An 18,160-nucleotide genomic window follows, 5' to 3' on the forward strand; every position below is an offset into this window, starting at 1 on the left:
ATAGTTAAAATGATTTATTTTATCATGCACACACAAAATGTGAACTCTAATATAGTTTTAAGTTCAACACTTTATAATTCATCTAAAGATTGCCAGATTATTTCTTATGAATTAGAAATATAACTAGTGAAATGAATACTAAAGCATCATTTTAAAATACTATTCCATAATGCCTTTAAACAATCAACATACCAGAGTATATAAAAATAACTTAAAGTTTAATAATTATGTGTTGCTCTGTATTTTGCAAGAATACCATGCATTCTTATCATTCTATATATTTAATAAAATAAATTGGTTTTATAAAACACTAATTTCAAGAGGATGATTCTTGGGGCCGGAAAGGTGGTGTGGCACAGTAAGGCGTCTGCCTTGCCGGCTCTTGTCTAGGACAGACGGCGGTTCGATCCCCTGGCATCCCACGTGGCCCCCCAAGCCAGGAGCAATTTCTGAGTGCATAGCCAGGAGTAACCCCTGTGCGTCTCTGGGTGTGCCCCCCCAAAAAAAAACAAAATGTGTATTTACTTTTACTTTTCACCAATTCTTATATCATTTGCACATGATATATGCGAATGGGTATGGGATGTGGGGACACACCCAGCAGAGCTTTAGGCTTACTCCTGGCGTTGTGGACAGGGATCACTCCAAGAGAGCTCAGGGTACCATAGGGGGTACTGAAGGATCAAACCTAGGTCAGCTGTATACAAGGCAAGCACCCTTACTACTGTACTATTTCTCAAATAAATACGCTACAATTGCAAGAAGTCAGCTAGCCAGCATTCCCTGCAAAATTTTTACTGGGTAAAGAAGGGACTTGCATTTTCTAATATTTTTCCTGGTTTTCTTCCACTTCTCTTTCATAACCACACTATAATTAGTTTCTTAAAAGCTGTTCCAACCTGACTAAATCTCCTTGCTAAACTGATCTCTAACGATTAATATTTAATGACGCCTACCAAATGTTTTGCTCTCAGGAATATCAAAGTCTGTAAGACAAGCGATACATTTAATTTTTTTAATTTTGATTTTTCTAAACCTTCCCCTGGAGAGAAGAAAAAAAAAACACTTCTGTGTTTCTAAATCTGTGGCAGAAATGTTTTCTTGAATTTGTCTCTAGCTGGACAATGCACTACCCTATCTCTTCCCTAATCTTAATTCCAGATTCCTCATTGGTGCTTGAAAAAGCTTAACCTCTTTTTTTAGATAACTATTCTTTGCAAGATCTTTCTGGACAAATAGTTTCCCTAAAGTCTGCTCTCCATAGCACAATCTGTAAAGGCTATTCTTTTAGCTATTAACCAATCTCCCAAAAGGTGAGACTTTATTTCTGTTTTTCCATAGCAAGACTCTACAATTGAACACAGTTCCATTTGCACAAAGGAACTCAATGATGATCATATATGATCATGTCCAGACCAAGTGCAACATGAAAGTATATTATGTTCTAAGTTTGGCAATAGGAGACCGTCACTCTCACAGTTTTAATCCTTTGCACAAAAGCATGAGAGCACTGGGCCAGATCTTCTCTAATCCTCCTGGCACTAACATTCTATGTTTCTATCTCAAGAGTGCCACTCAACAACCTGTATTTCTCCCTAAGAAAACTCTCTTTACCACATGAAATCCAAATTTATATAATAGTATAAGCTGGAATCTATACTTATCTGCAGTTGAACAGACTCATAAAAACAGCAGTAAGTGACAACATTTGATTTATTTTGTCCAACTGACACTTTATTTTACAAAATTCCATAGTCCTAACAACTCACTAATAAAAAATGAATTTGCCTTGTTTGTTTTGGGAATACCCAAGTTAGACTTGGTACTTACTACATGATTTGAATCCATTTTTAGAAGCCAAATCTACTCACATTAATTTTTTTTACTTGGGCCAGAGAGAGAGTACAGAAGTAGGATGTTTGCCTTAAAAGTAGCAGAAACAAGTTTAATTCCTGGTGCCACATGAACACTGACAACCATGATCCCTGATTACAAAGTTAGCGGGTATGTCTCCTCTCAAAAGAAGGGGGGCCATAAATAAGGATACTTAAAAGAATGATAGTGGTTTAAGATGCAAGACAGAAAACATAGGAGATAGTGACGAAGGACAGTCATATGTTTTGCAATCCAAATTTGAGTCTCAGCACTATATGGTTACTTGAGTGATGGGGAAAAAAGAAAGGAGAAAAGAGAGAAAGAAAGAAAGAAAGAAAGAAAGAAAGAAAGAAAGAAAGAAAGAAAGAAAGAAAGAAAGAAAGAAAGAAAGAAAGAAAGAAAGAAAGAAAGAAAGAAAGAAAGAAAGAAAGAAAGAAAGAAAGAAAGAAAGAAAGAAAAGAAAAAATAAAGGAAGAAAGAAGAAAGAAAGCAGGAAGTGAGAGAAAGAAGAAAGTAAGACAAAAAGAAAGAAAAGAAAAAAATAAAAAGAAAAATAATAAAAAAGAAATAAAGGGAAAAAAGATTTAAAAAGAAAAAAGGGAAAAGAAATAAAACCAAAAAAAAGGAAAGGGACTAAGAAAGGAAGAAATAAAAAAAAGAGAAAGAAAATTGGGAGAAGAAAAGGAAAAGAGAAATGAAGAGAAAAAGAAAGCGAATGAAAGAGCAATATAAAGAAAAAAGGGCAGAGAAAGGAGAAGAATAAGAAGAAAAATGGGAGAAAGAAAAAGAAAAAAAGCTAGAGAGGCCTAAAAGCAGGGGAGGGGAGACAAAGAGAAAATAGTGTCTGCCATAGAGGCAATCTGGGAGGGTGGAAGAAACTAGGTACATTGGAGGAGGGAAGTGGACACTGGTGAAAGGACTGGTGTTGGAATATTGTGGGCCTGAAACTCAATCATGAGTTTGTAATTCTGAAATTCTATGATTAAAATGTTCCTTACTGTCAATGCAGTTTAAAAGGTGATTAGATAAATTTGAACATGTATATGAAAAACTAGTATTATCCTTATATTAAAGGTTCTTTCCCTTTACTTTCTTCCTCCCTCTCTTTCTCCCTTCCTCCCTTCCACCCTCTCTACTCCTCTCCCTTCTTCCCTCATTGTTTTTTTGTTTTTGTTTTTTTTCCTGGTTTTTGGGTCACACCTGGCAGCACTCAGAGGCTACTTCTGACTCTATGTTCAGAAATTGCTCCTGGCAATTTCTGGGGACCATATGGGATGCTGGGGTTCGAACCACCGTCCTTCTGCATGCAAGGCAAATATCTTACCTCCATGCTATCTCTCCGGCCTACCTTCCCTCATTTTTACTTTTTTTTTTCCCTCTGGAATAACTCCTGGCAGGGCTTCAGGAACCATTTCAGGTATCTAGGTTAAGTAAGTGCATGGAAGACAATGCCCTAGGTTAAGTAAGTGCATGGAAGACAATGCCTTACTTTCTGTCTTACCTCTCCAGACCCTAGATATAGTTATTTTTTCTAAATGCTTTCCTTGAGTGCATGCTTTGCAATTTTTAAAGAATAACCTAAAGTCAACTACCATATTTTCCAGCATATAAAACAACTTTTGAAACAAAAAAAGTCAACCGAAAATCGTCTTATATGCCGAGTATATCCTGAAAAATATTTCAATACACCGCTAAACGAAAATTGTCTAAATAGTGCCACAAAACGAAATTTCCAACTCGATCCTGCACCAATCACTGCAAGGCTGCTGGACAGCCTCTCTAACTCAGCCAAGCCAAGCAGGCTTTTTATGCATGCATATTAGACAGTGTTCTGGACCCGAATGTACACTGTCAAAAGCCTGCTCAGATTGGCCAGAGTCAGAGAGGAAGTCTATTACAGTATAACCTTTGCTTGTTGTGATTGGCTCACTGTGGTACATGAGCACAGGAACACATGCAGCACATGCAGCACAGGAACATTCTGTGTGATACAGCGAATATAGTAGGCCTAAACCTATGTTTTAACTGCAAAATTAGGGGGTTGTCTTATACGTCCGGTCGTCTTATATGCCGGAAAATATGGTAGTTAAATATTATTATACATGTTTAGTATTTTATCATTTAAAAATAAATGTCCTTTCAGGGCTGGTAAGATGTCTAAAGGGTAAAGGCAGTTAGTTGCCTTCCATATTGATGACCCTGGTTTCATTCCACACTAAATGGCAAGCCAGGCACCACTGGGAGTGATCCCCAAGCACATAAATGCTGAATGTGGCTCAAACCAGATCCCTTACCATAAAAATTACTATCATACATTAATATCATTTTATTGACTGTACGATTTCATTCATATGTGCCAATTAGGCATAACAACAACAACAACAAAAAAAAACATTTTAACTTTTGTTAGAAATCCACAAATCCAGGGGCTGGAGCGATAGCACAGTGGCAGTGTGTTTGCCTTGCACACAGCTGACCCAGGACAGACCTGGGTGTCTTATATGGTTCCTCTAGCCAGAAGCTATTTCTGAGCACGTAGCCAGGAGTAACCCCTGAGCGTCACCGGGTGTGGCCCCTAAACAAACAACAACAACAAAACACACAAAAGAAGAAATCCACAAATCCACCATGTCTTATAGTCTCATTTATCGTTATAGAACCAAAGAAATAGTCAAAGATGACATAGTGGTTGCCCTTAAGATTCATACAACAGAGTAGAACTGCACCTCCCAAGTTTCATTATTCAACTATAATTATATCATTTTCTATTCATTTTTATATTAGCCTTGCATCCTAAATGTCTACATTGTAAAAGCCTAAAGAATGGTAAATTAGACTGGAGAGATAGTACAGGGGCTAATTTGCCTTGTACAGAGTTAGTCCCAGGTGGACCCTGTCACTGTATATTATCTCTGGAGCACATCTGAGAATGGCCCCTAAGCACAGAGTGAGGAAAAGCCCTAAGGACTGCCACTGGTATGGCCTGCACTTTCCCTTCAATAAAAAAAGAATGGCAAATATTTCAGGCTTAGGTGAACATATTTGCATAGCAGTTGTTGTATGAGTTTTCGTTAGAGCATGGAAAATAGTTATAAATGAGAAACTAGGGTATTATGGGAAGATCTCCCAAAACTCCGCCTTGGTTATTACTAATATATTTCAACATTCTTAGTAAAACTTGTTACACGAGTGGTGTATTTGAATAGGCATTAAATAAAATTCCATTTATCTGGAATTGTACAAAGTTATGTATAGCATGCCTTAGTAGCTACTGTTTTTTGAAGATCTATGATGTGTACAGAAATTGCTGAACTAAGAAAGAATGTGTTAACCATCAGTAATTGCGAAGAGCAGAATATAAACAATCCCTGAAGAGGTTCAAGGAAAAAAAAAACAGCTTCTAGGATCAAACTATGTACTTACAGTATACACATGCTTACAATGAACAAATATGATATCACTGGGCTTTGGCAGTGAAAGACTGCTTGAAAGACTGTGCTGAAAACCATTATCAACACTTCCTCAACTAACCATTCATATCCTGTAAAACAGCTGGTTCTTTTAAACGCAGGTACAAACTTTTCAATCAGAAATTGAAAATTATGATTTACAGTTCAGGAAAGAAGGATGGGAAAAAAGAATGCTTTCTATGTTTTTACTTTCACAAGGCTTTGCTAATTATTTAGTGTGAGTAGAGAAAAAGGGGCAGGAAGAAAATAGTGATTTCTTAGACAGAACCATGTGCCTTTGTGTTTAATGAAAAGCAATGGCTGTATTTTTGGGTGACTTTTGAACACAGTATTGTTTAAAACAGCAGGGACAGTGAAGAAGATGGTCTAATATCCTACACAAACCCATAAGGGCTTGATGAAAGACAGGCCAGGAACTGCTTCTAATATCTACAGGAAGATGAAGTAAGTTATCAATTGCCCTTTGATCCTTTCATCAGGCTTTGTTTAATAACTTGGTCATTTGGTATAATACTGAATTGTAATCTCGACAATTGTAGACAATAATCCTGCTGAAAATCTGGTCCTTGTTATTCTGGTGATTGTCATGATAATGATGGCAGAAGAAGGACTCTAGCCTGATGAAAGATAAGCTTGCTTTACCCTCCAACAGTAGTTTGAACCTGCTGGATGTGGCCTTTCTTACATCACTAACATGAAAGCAGCCTATCGCCAACATGGTTCCCTCATTCCAACAATCATGTCTGTAGATGGTAAGACAGACAGGTTTTAACACCTGCAATAATAATAATCTTTCAAGTTGATGTAGATAAAATTCTTTCCTGAGCCATATTTTCATAAGACTTTGAAGCATTTTTCTACTTTTGACTTCCCACTGTAGTACTGTACAGAGGGCCTCCTTTGCAACATGCATCATATTCTCTTGCCAGACCTGTCGTTTTTGTGATGGTTTTGAATTTCTTAGTATTGATACCAATAATGGCTTAAGTTATTCTCTCTGGTCTCCCAGTAAAATGCATGTGGAGTATAAACTCAATAAGTATTTGTTGAGAGTCATATTATTTACATAATAATGTCAACTAATAAAAAAAACTCCTATAACTGAAATGGGAGTTCCCAAAAGGCAAGGCTCTTTGCTAATTTTGACAATTATTTTAAGTCCTGTGTGTCCAGTGAGTTCCAGATACACAACTGTAACATACTAGATATTTGCTAAAAGTGTTATAAGTTTTCAGAGTTTACTTAGTTGACAAATAAAGAAGTTGTATTTTATACAGAATCTGACAGAAAAGAGGACAATTACTAAATTCTACTTAGATTTGGATTGGCAAAATTTTTCTATTGGTCATCAGAGAAGAAATATATTAGTATTTGTGGACCCAATATTTTCCTTTCCAACTATTTTAACCTGCCACTGAGACGCAAATAAGTGACTGTTTATAACAATAACTAATATTGTTAAATAAATGTTTACATTGTTTTATAAACATTAAATAAAATATATTGCTAAATAAACAAATATTGTGTAAATAAATATTTATTATTTTAATATACATCAATAAATCTATTATATTAATACATATAATTTATATATACTTATTTAAACAATATTATAAATAATTCAATATAATATGAATATTACAAAATTTATATTATGATATTATAAAAAGTTATAAAATACTTGTTTACATTATAAATATATAAACATAAATCATATCATATTATAAGTAATTATTTATAAATATTAGAACTATCATAAATAATTATTTACAAAAACATTATAAGTAATTATTTTCAAAAGCAATCAGCAGGCTGGATTTAACCTGGAGGTAGTGGTTTGCTACCTGTTCTGAAGGAAGTGTGCAGGATTGATTTTTTTTTTAAATATTGTCTTGTTCAAAATTTATTTTAGTTATTTTCATGGGGTGACACCCTATGATGTACAAAGCTAACTCCTGATTCTGTTATCCATACCTTTGGGCTTGAGAAACTCTACAGAATATGTAGCATTGAATTCCAGCAGTGGTTTGCAAGGCCAATACCAACCATTTTTGTATAGGTACCCAGAACAATGGATATCATTTTTATATCTATAAAATGGTTCTAATATCAGTGAAAACCTTTTGCCCTTTTTATGGACCACATGTTTCCCTCCAGAATGAATTTTTCTGATGCTTTTGAAGACTTGAGCAGAAAGTGTAAGCCTTCCCACACTTCGGACATGAATAGCACTCTTCTCTTGTCTGAACATTCATGTGCAAAGAAAGGTATTGATTATTTTTTAAGATCGATGACTATGTATCTGTTTACTAACTGAAGAACATGCCTTTTATCACTTTATACATCCCATATCTCAACTCTAAACTTAGTTTTCCTTGAGAATGTAGTGGGTACAGGGCCACTTGGTATACAGTGGGTAGGGTACTTGCCTTGCATGTGGCTGTCCCACATTCAATCCCTGGTGTCTCTTATGGTCCCCTGAGTACTGCCAGAAGTAATTCCTGAGTGCAGAGCCAGTAATCCCTGAGCATTGCTAGTGTGGCCCAAACATAAAACAAAAAATGTGAAAAATACATGAGAAGCTTCTTCCTTTCAAGTTAGCTTCCCTCTCATTTTTCTAAATAATTTATTTTCACTAAAAATGTATATAAATAAATGATTATTGCTATCTGTAACCATCAGAAAATGAACTCTGATATTTTATTCACTAAATTAAAAAAGTAATATTTTCATGAGATTTGTGATAAATTACTGCATTAATTTGGTATAAAATCTGCTACGTGTGATGAAACATTCATGTTCTATAATCTCATCACTTAATAGATAAATATTTCAAAATATTTAAGCAGTATTGATATGGAATACTGTCTCATAAAATGTGCTTGGTGACCTTTTCTGGTGTTTATACTACTTTTTACAAAATCCTTTTTTCACCTTATTTTGATAGGTTCCTGACTTAATGAGACCTGCTTTTCTATTCATCTGCAAACATAGATGTAAAGATAATTTTAAAGATACTCCAATGATATTATTTGTTAAACATACAGCTTTGCCATATTGCATGGATTTATTGGGTAACAATTGACATTACTGACCATTTGATACCAAATCTGACTGTATTAGGAACTTATGGTTTAGATGTACCATTTGTTTCTAGACAGCTGCTGGACTAAGAAGCATGGGCTGCATTTGTATATTTTGTATTATTTTGTGTACTTTCTTTTGCAGAAAATACAGTCCTATACTTGGTAACATCTAGAAAAATGAATGTATATTGACTCAAAAATGTACAACAAAATACCTAGATTGTCAAGGATATAAAATAATAAAGTCATTATGTTTTTTGTTTGTTTGTCTGTTTTTGCTTTTGGGGCAAACCGGGTGAAGCTCAGGGTTACTCTTGGCTATCTACTGAGAAATCGCTCCTGTCTTGGGGGACCATATGGGATGCAGGGTGATAGAACCGCTGTTCGTCCTAACCTAGTCACTTCTAAGGCAAATGCCCTACTGCTTGCACCACTGATCTGGCCCCAAGACACTATGTTTCAGATTTTAATGTTGATAATCCAGCTTAATGCCCTATAACCCAGCTTTCCTCAATAGTAAATGGGAACTATTGACAACCCAAAAGGATTGCAAAAAAAGTGCTAACTAAAGTAATTCATATATAGAACATGGTATATACCAAAAAAAAGTAATTTCATATGGCTCATTTTAATATGTGCTTAATGATGAATAGTTATTGTTATTAGCCACCTGCCTTAAGTCAGCAGTATGCTTTTAAGTGGTGAAAAATGACCGAGTATACGGAAACTAATGGGAATGTTGGAAGACAATCTAGAAAACTTAAATTCTGCCATGCATGGAACCTAACCCAGTACTACATCAATAAAACTATCCATAGAGTAAATAAAGGCACAAAACCATACTAAGTACATTAATAAAATAAAATGACTTGTGTTTTTTAAAGCACACTATGGAGGACTAGTAGAAGTAAATAATGTCTTCATATACAAAAATATTCTATCCAATTCCATTCTGAGGAGGAAAGGTGTTTCTTAGAAACAATTAAATTTGGCTGTTATAGGTGAATTTACATAGTATAATGAATATTCATACTAAAGTTTAAGAAATATAAGAAAAGTCATAAAAAAGTCGAAAGAGTGTTCATCTTCTCTCTTACCCACCACTCAACTGATCTAATATATACACTTTAATATAGAGGAATTATCTCTATGCTGGTATTAAAAATTGGGAGAACAATTTTCCTTCTGAAGAGATATTTGGTAGAATGTTGACAGATGTCCCAACTCAGGTTCCTTACTTGTATTTAGGGAACAGACTCTAGGGACTTTGCTAAATAAACCACATACACAGCAAAAAGAGATCTGATACCAATGTCACTGATATCAGTGTTGAGAACTCCTATTAAGCTGTTTAAAGTCAAATGGTTTTAGAAGCACCTATATAGCTAGTCTACAGAACTGAATTTACCATGGTGAGAAAGGGCAGAGGTAGAGTAAGGGACACTCAGGTGACATGTGTGCTAGTAGAACACTGCATGAAACCCTATCACTAACAATACTGTAAATCAGTGTCTAAATTCTTTTAAATGACAATAAAAATACATAAGAAATATCAAAAATTACCCACATACAGATGGATATTATGGAGACTGAGAGAACTTCTGCTAATACAATAGGATATTCTCAGTCTCCTGCATTGATTCTGCATATATGAACCTTGAGTTGTGAATTATTATGGAGTTTATATCATCAGAAAGAAACTAGCTATAAATTATAGTTATTGCTTACAAAGTACTATTATATGTTAGCTACCTGACCTACTGGGATATCAGAGCTAACAGATGCTAGACTTGCATACAGAGGATTAGTTTTAGACCATCCAAGAGAATAGGCATTTCCTATGGCAGAATTTCTCAAGCAAAACCAGTTATCATAGGCAAACAACAACATACTTAGCAACAATGACATAAACTAAAAAGTTAGATTCCAGGTAAATGTAATACACATAATCCTTAGAATTTTATTCTATGCTCTCAGTAAAACTGAGAAACTATCTCATGTATCAAGGCAAGTTATTTCTTTTTCAAATAACATTATATGAGCCCTACAGGGGTTTCTTTCAATGGTTATAACCTCAAACGTGGATAATACTCAAAGGCTAAAAAGGAATATAAAGGACTTTACTTTGAAATTTTTGCATCTGTACTTGGAGTCATCTTGGTGCTGCTGAAATAACTGTCTGTGAACTCGGTGCTTAGTGTATCTCCCATCATGTCTCTCAGAAAAGCTGCTGGAACCCTGGAAAGACACAGAGTGTTAACTGTTAAATGAATGGAAAGTCAGTACAGCTGGAAAATGAATAAGAAGTCAGTACTAAGCATTAAATGAAGAAAGTATCCATGTGTGCCTGTGTAGATGATAAATAATTTATGTTATTTTGGAGTAAGATGGGGAATCCCAAGATCTCAAGATAAAGCAGAAAATGATCACCTCAATATTACCTTACCACAAATGTCTTTTATTTTTCTCAAAACCCATAGATGAGTGAGACCATTCTGTGTTTATCTCTTTCCCTCTGACTTATTTCACTCAACATAATAGAGTTCACATACAAATCCACGTATAGGAAAATTTCATGATTTCTGATCTTCTGGCAGCTGCATAAAATTTCATTGTATATATGTACCACAGTTTCTTTAGCCATTCATCTATTGAGGTGCATCTAAGATGTTTCCAGAGTCTGGCTGTTATAAATAGCACTGCAACAAATATAGGTGTGAGGAAGGGGTTTTTGTATTGTATTGTATTGTATTGTATTGTATTTTTGTGTTCCTAGGGTATATCCCTAATAGTGGTATAGCTGGATTGTACGGTAGCTCAACTTCCAGCTTTTGGAGGAATCTCCATATTGCTTTCCATAAAGGTTGTAATGATTCTCAGAGACAAAACAGAGGAGGACTGGAAGGTCCAGCTCACAACATGAAGCTCACCACAGAGGGTGATGAGTGCAGTCACAGAAATAATTACACTGAGAACCATCATAAAAAATGTGACTGAATGAGGGAAGTAGAAAGCCTTTCTAGAGTACAGCCCAGTGTGGGGTGGGGAGGAAAGACACTTGGGACATTGGTGATGGGAATGTTGCACTGGAGAAGGGTCTTTTTATATATAAAATGCTAAACAATAATAAAAAAAGATAGAGACAGGAAGAAAAAAACAATGAATTTGGAAAAAGTCATGTGAAAGATTTTACTTTCAATTATCTCAAACCTGTAAAATGAGGTGAATATAGGCTACACTAGTCAAATGATTGTGAAAAAAAATTACCTTACCAATAAAATCAGTTCCTACATTGCTTATTTGCATTCATTTCACAACTGGACCTCATGACAGCCTGAAATCACTTACACCCTTTAGATGAAGGGAGAATGGTTATTAAAGACATAATTCTCCCTTTGAATACTGTACTGTCTTCCCTGAATAGTAATTGATTTCAAAAAGCTCTTTTTCTTCTCACAAATTCTTAAGCAAGTTTATCTTTTTACTATTACATCATGTAAACTTTTTAAATGTAAGGTTATCTCATTTGCCCCCAAAAACAAAACAAAAAATTGAAGCACTAAAGAAAATAAGAAAGTGAAAAAAAAATTGCAGGGTCCTCTTTTTTTTTTTTTTTTGGAAGATGTAACTAAGCAGTCTTTATAGCCTACTATTGAATTAAGAGGAAACATAATAAAAATCAAGACCTTCACTTTTGTAAGAAAAATTGTCTAAAGAATTTAATTCAAAAATCAGAAAGAACTAGCTGAATGTTTTAACAGAAAAGTTATTAGAACCTTGTAAAAGAAAAGCTACAGCTTTGGAAAGGTAAGAATGGTTTTCTCAAAGCTAGCAACTTGTTGTGTATTAATCTTGGAACCCAATAAGATTTCCTTTCCATTAGACTAAATACAAAATGTTTTTATGTGGTATTATGAAGCTAAACAATTTCTTTCAAAATGAGATTAATTAGATGAGATATTTAGTGACTACAACATGCTTGAACAAGACTAAATAAGCTTATTAAAATAGGATGAGACATATTTATACTTAAGAGTCTATATAGATATATGAAATATATTTTAATCTATGTTAGTGATGACAGTGTGAGTAGGAATCACAGATAATATTGTTAGAAACCCTCATTTTATAGATGATGAATCTGACCTGAATATTTATATGATTTTTTCCTGATATATAATTTCTTATCATAATTCAGATCATCATCTTCTTGTTTGCAATGTTAGTAGGTTAAAAAATATATCTTGGGTCCGGAGAGATAGCACAGCGGCATTTGCCTTGCAAGCAGCCGATCCAGTACCAAAGGTGGTTGGTTCGAATCCCGGTGTCCCATATGGTTCCCTGTGCCTGCCAGGAGCTATTTCTTAGCAGACAGCCAGGAGTAACCCCTGAGCAACACCGGGTGTGGCCCAAAAACCAATATATATATGTAGATATACATGTATATATATGTGTAGATATATATAAAAAATCTAGGGTCTAGAGGAAGTACCGCAGTAAAGGCACTTGCCTCATATATAATTAACCCAGATTCAATCCATGGGCCACATAGATTCCTCTAACCTAGAGAATCTATCCCTGATCTCATAGCCACGAGTAAACCTTAAGCACCATAAGGTGTGGCCATCAAACAAAATACATATAATCAATATATATTAATATAAATATTTGATTTGTTTTATTTAAGGTCACATTGCTATTCTTATAAGTCTGCTTAAAATAATTTTAAAATTTTATAAATGGTTTTAAATAGAACATATAATGGGTTTCAAGCCCAAAGTAAGGGGGAATGAAGATAGACTTTATTATTAACACGTTCAGATCCAACTAGTTTGCAAACTACAAGCCTCAGTTTCCTAAGCTGTTAAGCAGGGTGAAAATAATTCCCATCTAAAGGATGTGAATGATAATAAAGAAAAACATACAAAACTTAGCTTTACTTATCTTACAAACTACCACTTTCATTACACTCATAATTACAAGCTACTACTACCCTAAATAAGGTACTTAGCTACTTACTAGTGAGCTCCTTTCTGCTTTAAAGCTAAATATTTCAAAGTTACTGGTTATTATTGGAAAGCACAATTTGGAACTGTGTACTATTCTCCCTAAGAATAATGTGAATGTGTGTAGCTGTAACTTAGACTTATAGATTAGCATTAGCCCATATGATAACAAACAATATAAAACCTTTCTCTAATACTACATTTTATTTATGACTATTTTGTTCAGCATAGGAGAAAGAAAAAATTGAGATTAAACGTTTATGCAGATATAACACAACTATATGTTATTCAGTGAAAAATGCCAGTAGTTACATAGGTGAGGAAAAAAAAGAAAGGAAAGAAATAATACAATGGTTCAATAGTCACATTAAGTTATATCGATTTGAACAGAAATCACATCTTCTTAGACACTTGGTTCATATTCCTTGATATGGATTTAGAGTTCAAATACAGAATCAAATTATGAGAAAGAAATGAAACTTTGGTAAAGTATCGCAGAAAACACTAGGCTTTGTTTTCTTTGTGATAGTCTGAATTCCTGGATATATCAGCTCAACTCTGAATCTCACTAAAAAATAATTGTTAACATTTGAATCACCAACATATGATTAGCAAAAAGCAAGACTAAGAGTGCAGATCTTGAGAATTTAATTCATTATTATTACATGACCCATCTATATTTCCTACTCACAATATCTTCAAATAATACATTATACTTAAAGCATGAAGATGTTATATATTAAAGCCAAAGTGAAGAGTTTTAAGAGAGAAACTTTCTCGCTATTTTGAACTATACAAGGTCCAAATATTATAAAACACTAAATTTGCCCATCAGAGAAACCGTAGAAATAGTACAACAGTTAGGGTACATGCCATGCATCAGTTGACTGAGGTGTGTTCCTTGGGTACCCCATATAGTCCACTAGGAACGATCTCTGAGCACTATTGGTTTGCCCACACACACACAAATAAAATAAAATTGCCCACTATGTGTTCATTGTTAGGTACATGTGAGTATGTTCTCTAGCTTGAATCTTATCTGGGAGAACTTTCCATCACCTATAAATCAGAAGCAAAAACTATATTAGTAAAATTCACACATGTAAGTAATGTCCTTGATAATAAAGACAATGCTTTATGGTTAGAGTTTTATAAATTAGTGCCATGATATAAAAATATAACATTCTATTTGAATGTATGTGATAGTAAAAGACTCATCTCATTTCTAAAATAAATCCAATTTTAAAGAAGGTAATTTACAAATTAAAACTGTAATAAGGCCCAGAGACAATAGAGGTAAGGGCTGGAAGGCCTGGAAGGCCTGGAAGGACCGGCTCACAATTTGAAGCTTACCACAAAGATTAGTGAACTCTGTTAGGGAAATAACTATACTAACAACGAACATGACAATGTTAAAGAATGAAAGAAATAGAATGCCTGTCACGAATACAGGCAGGGGCGAGGGGTGGGGGGCATTGGTGGTGGGAACGTTGCACTGGTGAGGGGTGTGTGTTCTGTTTATAACTGAAACACAACTACAACTAATCATGGTGCTTAAATAAAGATTTATATTAAAAATTACCTATTATCAATGTGACACAAACCACTTTTAATTCTTAGGTTTATCTAAAATATAGGTAAAGCTCTAGGGACCAAATAAGCTTTAGAAATTAGGTAAATATCTAGATTTTACGCTACAGACAGTATTGCAGTAAGATGCTTGTCTTGCATGTATCTGACCCAGATGGACTTTGGTTCCATATATGGTTTCCTAAGTACCATCAGGAGTGATCCCTGAGCACAGAGCCAGGAGTAAGCCTGAGCCAAGTATGACTTACACACACATTTTGATTTTCCCATAGCTTAGCTAACAAGTAAGCTTCATTCATTTAAATCTTAACTTCAAAAGTCAATAAATTCTGATAAGATGGAATGTTAAAAATCCCCAATGTTTTCATGTTTCCTCCCTCCCTACAATTTTCTTTGCACATCAGGAAGATGTCAACAGCTCTCACTCAGATAAAACTACTGAAAAAGACAAGCCAAGTTTTTCTCACTCTGAAGTCTTTGAAATCATCTAGTAGGCTGAGTTTCTCGGGCACAGATTCCAGATGGTTCAGGGCTACTCTTGTACTCTAGAGAGGAAAACAGAAGGAAACCAAACATTATGAAAAATGTATTAAAATGTTCAGAATCCAAATGCTAAAGAAGTCAGCTAATTGTATCACTGGTAGAAGCAGTTTAAGGTGTAGATTTACTGAGTTAATAAGAACAGGCATAATAGCATTTAAAAGATAAATGTACTTTTTTTTTTAGTAAGAAGTTATTTTCTTTCAAAAAGTAGATGAGATGTATTTGCAAGACTGACTCATATAAAAATTCTTCGTGGGTAATTGCTTTCGACTGATATGCTATGAAACTTTCTATAGAGCATTTCAAATTAATATTAATTTACAAGCCTGCTTCAGTGAACATCAGGAATAAACCACAAGGTAATACTGAGAAATAGATGAATTTGCAGTTACTTGTGAAGCATATTAGAGAGACTCACATGTTGCCTTTATAAAGAAGAGCCCTCAATGGCCATTTTAGTTAAAAAGAAAAAGAGTAGCTTTGAAAAGCCTCCAGTGAAATATCTGAAATTAAATATTTGTGACAGGGATGCAATATCCTGTTTATTATAAATCAATAAGCCATGGAGTCTTTGATTAACTGATACTGATTTATGACAAACAATACAAAAATTTAGAGAAAAAAATTTTGAAGTCAATGTGAACTTAGAAATAAATGGTAGAATAAACTTGAGACCAGAAACTGTTATCTATACTGTGAATTCTTAGTCTTGACACCATGTTAGCAAATAGGAGGCAAGCAAATGATATTACCATTTAAATTTAAAATGAGTTATAATTAATAAAATGGACAGCAAGTCCCATGGCTGGTACATGGGAAGGAAGTCAAATGGCGGCTAGAATCTGAGCATCATTTGCAAAGTTGTGCTTTTAGTGGTAATTCAATAAAATAGTTCTTGTATTCCAAATCTTCTCTCATATGAATGGTTCGGAACGCTATTTATGAACTCAATGCATAAATGCAAGATCAAGGAAGGTGTCCATATGTTGAACTTCATGCAATTTGACATTAAATTACCTTGTGTTAATTCAGGAAGATTTGTTATCAATGTATAGCAAAGCAGTAATTCTTATAAATAATACTTGTTGGTAATTAAATCACTAGCTGTAATCAAACCAGGTGATTAAGTAAATAAAGGGCAGGGAGCATTTCTAAATAATTATATTAGAGTGCCTTCACTGGAGGAGTTGAGCTTTTTTTGGAGTTGGACAAGGTTAAGGATTTAGTATAGCCACTTTCCCTTATCTTTCTATGTTCAATTCTCTATTTCCCTCCAGTGTTATTCTCTGCCTTCATTTTGAAAAACAGCAGCAACTCTGGAACTTCTTCAGAGATTTTATACAAGTCTACTTCACAGTCTGTTTTGGGGGCTGGTAGGAGAACATAGTTAAAGGTTTAGCTTCTTGCAGTCACTTTGAATGTAATGATTTGACCTCTCCACCTCTAGTAATTGGGTCCTCCAATTGAGAAATCTTTCTGGAATTCTGCAGAGTGAATGCTATATATTTCCAACCACTATCTCTTCAACAGGCACTTGGATTTCACCTTTTCTGTTATGAGTTAATTTACCAGTTCTTCTTTCAAAGTTCTTTGAGTTGGAGTTATAGATGTTTACTAGATGTCAACGTGAAATGCATGTTTCCCTTCCTTCAGAAATTTTTTTATAAATTGAGAAAGGAGTCAGAACACACTTAATTCCTAATTTAAAATTGTACGTACCATTTCTCCAAGTTCATAAAAATCATTCTTTTTAAGTTCTATTTAAAGGATTGAATAGTTTGTTCCTTCTGCTTAACATTTATATGATTGTTAGTCTTTATACTGCACATGCTCACTTAAACTGTCATGCATTTTAAATAGCTTCATTTAATTTGTTCATATGTAGGTACAATTCATCAAACTAACATGTTTTGCTAATATGGGTTCCAACATGTAGATTTTGGAAACAAGTAATTTTAGCCACCATATAGTTATATTCATTTGAACTATAGACATTTTTCAAGAATTATTATTGTTTTGAACAATAAAATATTTTAAAAATGCCATAGTGATTTTTAAATAACATTTCAATTGAATAAAATCTTCATGACCGCATGTGCCAGCGGCCTTTTGGCCTGGCCTAGGGTAGGGGGTCCCGGACCTGGGTCACCCGGCCCCCCTCTCCCCCTTTCCTCCGGATCTCCAGGTGGGTTTCTGGGAGGAGCTGATGGGCACCCTGGGTTTTTCCCCACTCCCAGGCCGGGTCTGGGGACCGGCCTAGGTTGGGCTTAAATCCCTGTCCTTCAGGCTTGGGAGGGTCTCTCTCTCCCTTCCTGGAGCAGGATTTTTAGCAGCACGGGCGGGCAGCTGGCAGACCTCCGCATGTGCCAGCGGCCTTTTGGCCTGGCCTAGGGTAGGGGGTCCCGGACCTGGGTCACCCGGCCCCCCTCTCCCCCTTTCCTCCGGATCTCCAGGTGGGTTTCTGGGAGGAGCTGATGGGGCACCCTGGGTTTTTCCCCACTCCCAGGCCGGGTCTGGGGACCGGCCTAGGTTGGGCTTAAATCCCTGTCCTTCAGGCTTGGGAGGGTCTCTCTCTCCCTTCCTGGAGCAG

The 18,160-nt window shown here is 35.1% G+C and overlaps 1 protein-coding gene across 1 annotated transcript in view; it reads right to left on the minus strand.

Annotated features, from left to right (window-relative positions):
* The window catches only part of CEP128 (centrosomal protein 128), a 423,508-nt gene that overhangs the window by 15,914 nt on the left and 389,434 nt on the right, over window positions 1-18,160 (minus strand). Inside the window, exons 20-21 of the mRNA XM_049770323.1 lie at window positions 15,495-15,572; window positions 10,556-10,669 (exon numbers count right to left, since the gene is read on the minus strand). Of these exons, the coding sequence (XP_049626280.1) occupies window positions 10,556-10,669; window positions 15,495-15,572 (192 nt within the window). The remainder of the gene's footprint in view (window positions 1-10,555; window positions 10,670-15,494; window positions 15,573-18,160) is intronic.

The sequence above is a fragment of the Suncus etruscus genome, chromosome 3 (genome assembly GCF_024139225.1).
Source record: "Suncus etruscus isolate mSunEtr1 chromosome 3, mSunEtr1.pri.cur, whole genome shotgun sequence".
Classification (NCBI taxonomy): Eukaryota; Metazoa; Chordata; class Mammalia; order Eulipotyphla; family Soricidae; genus Suncus; species Suncus etruscus.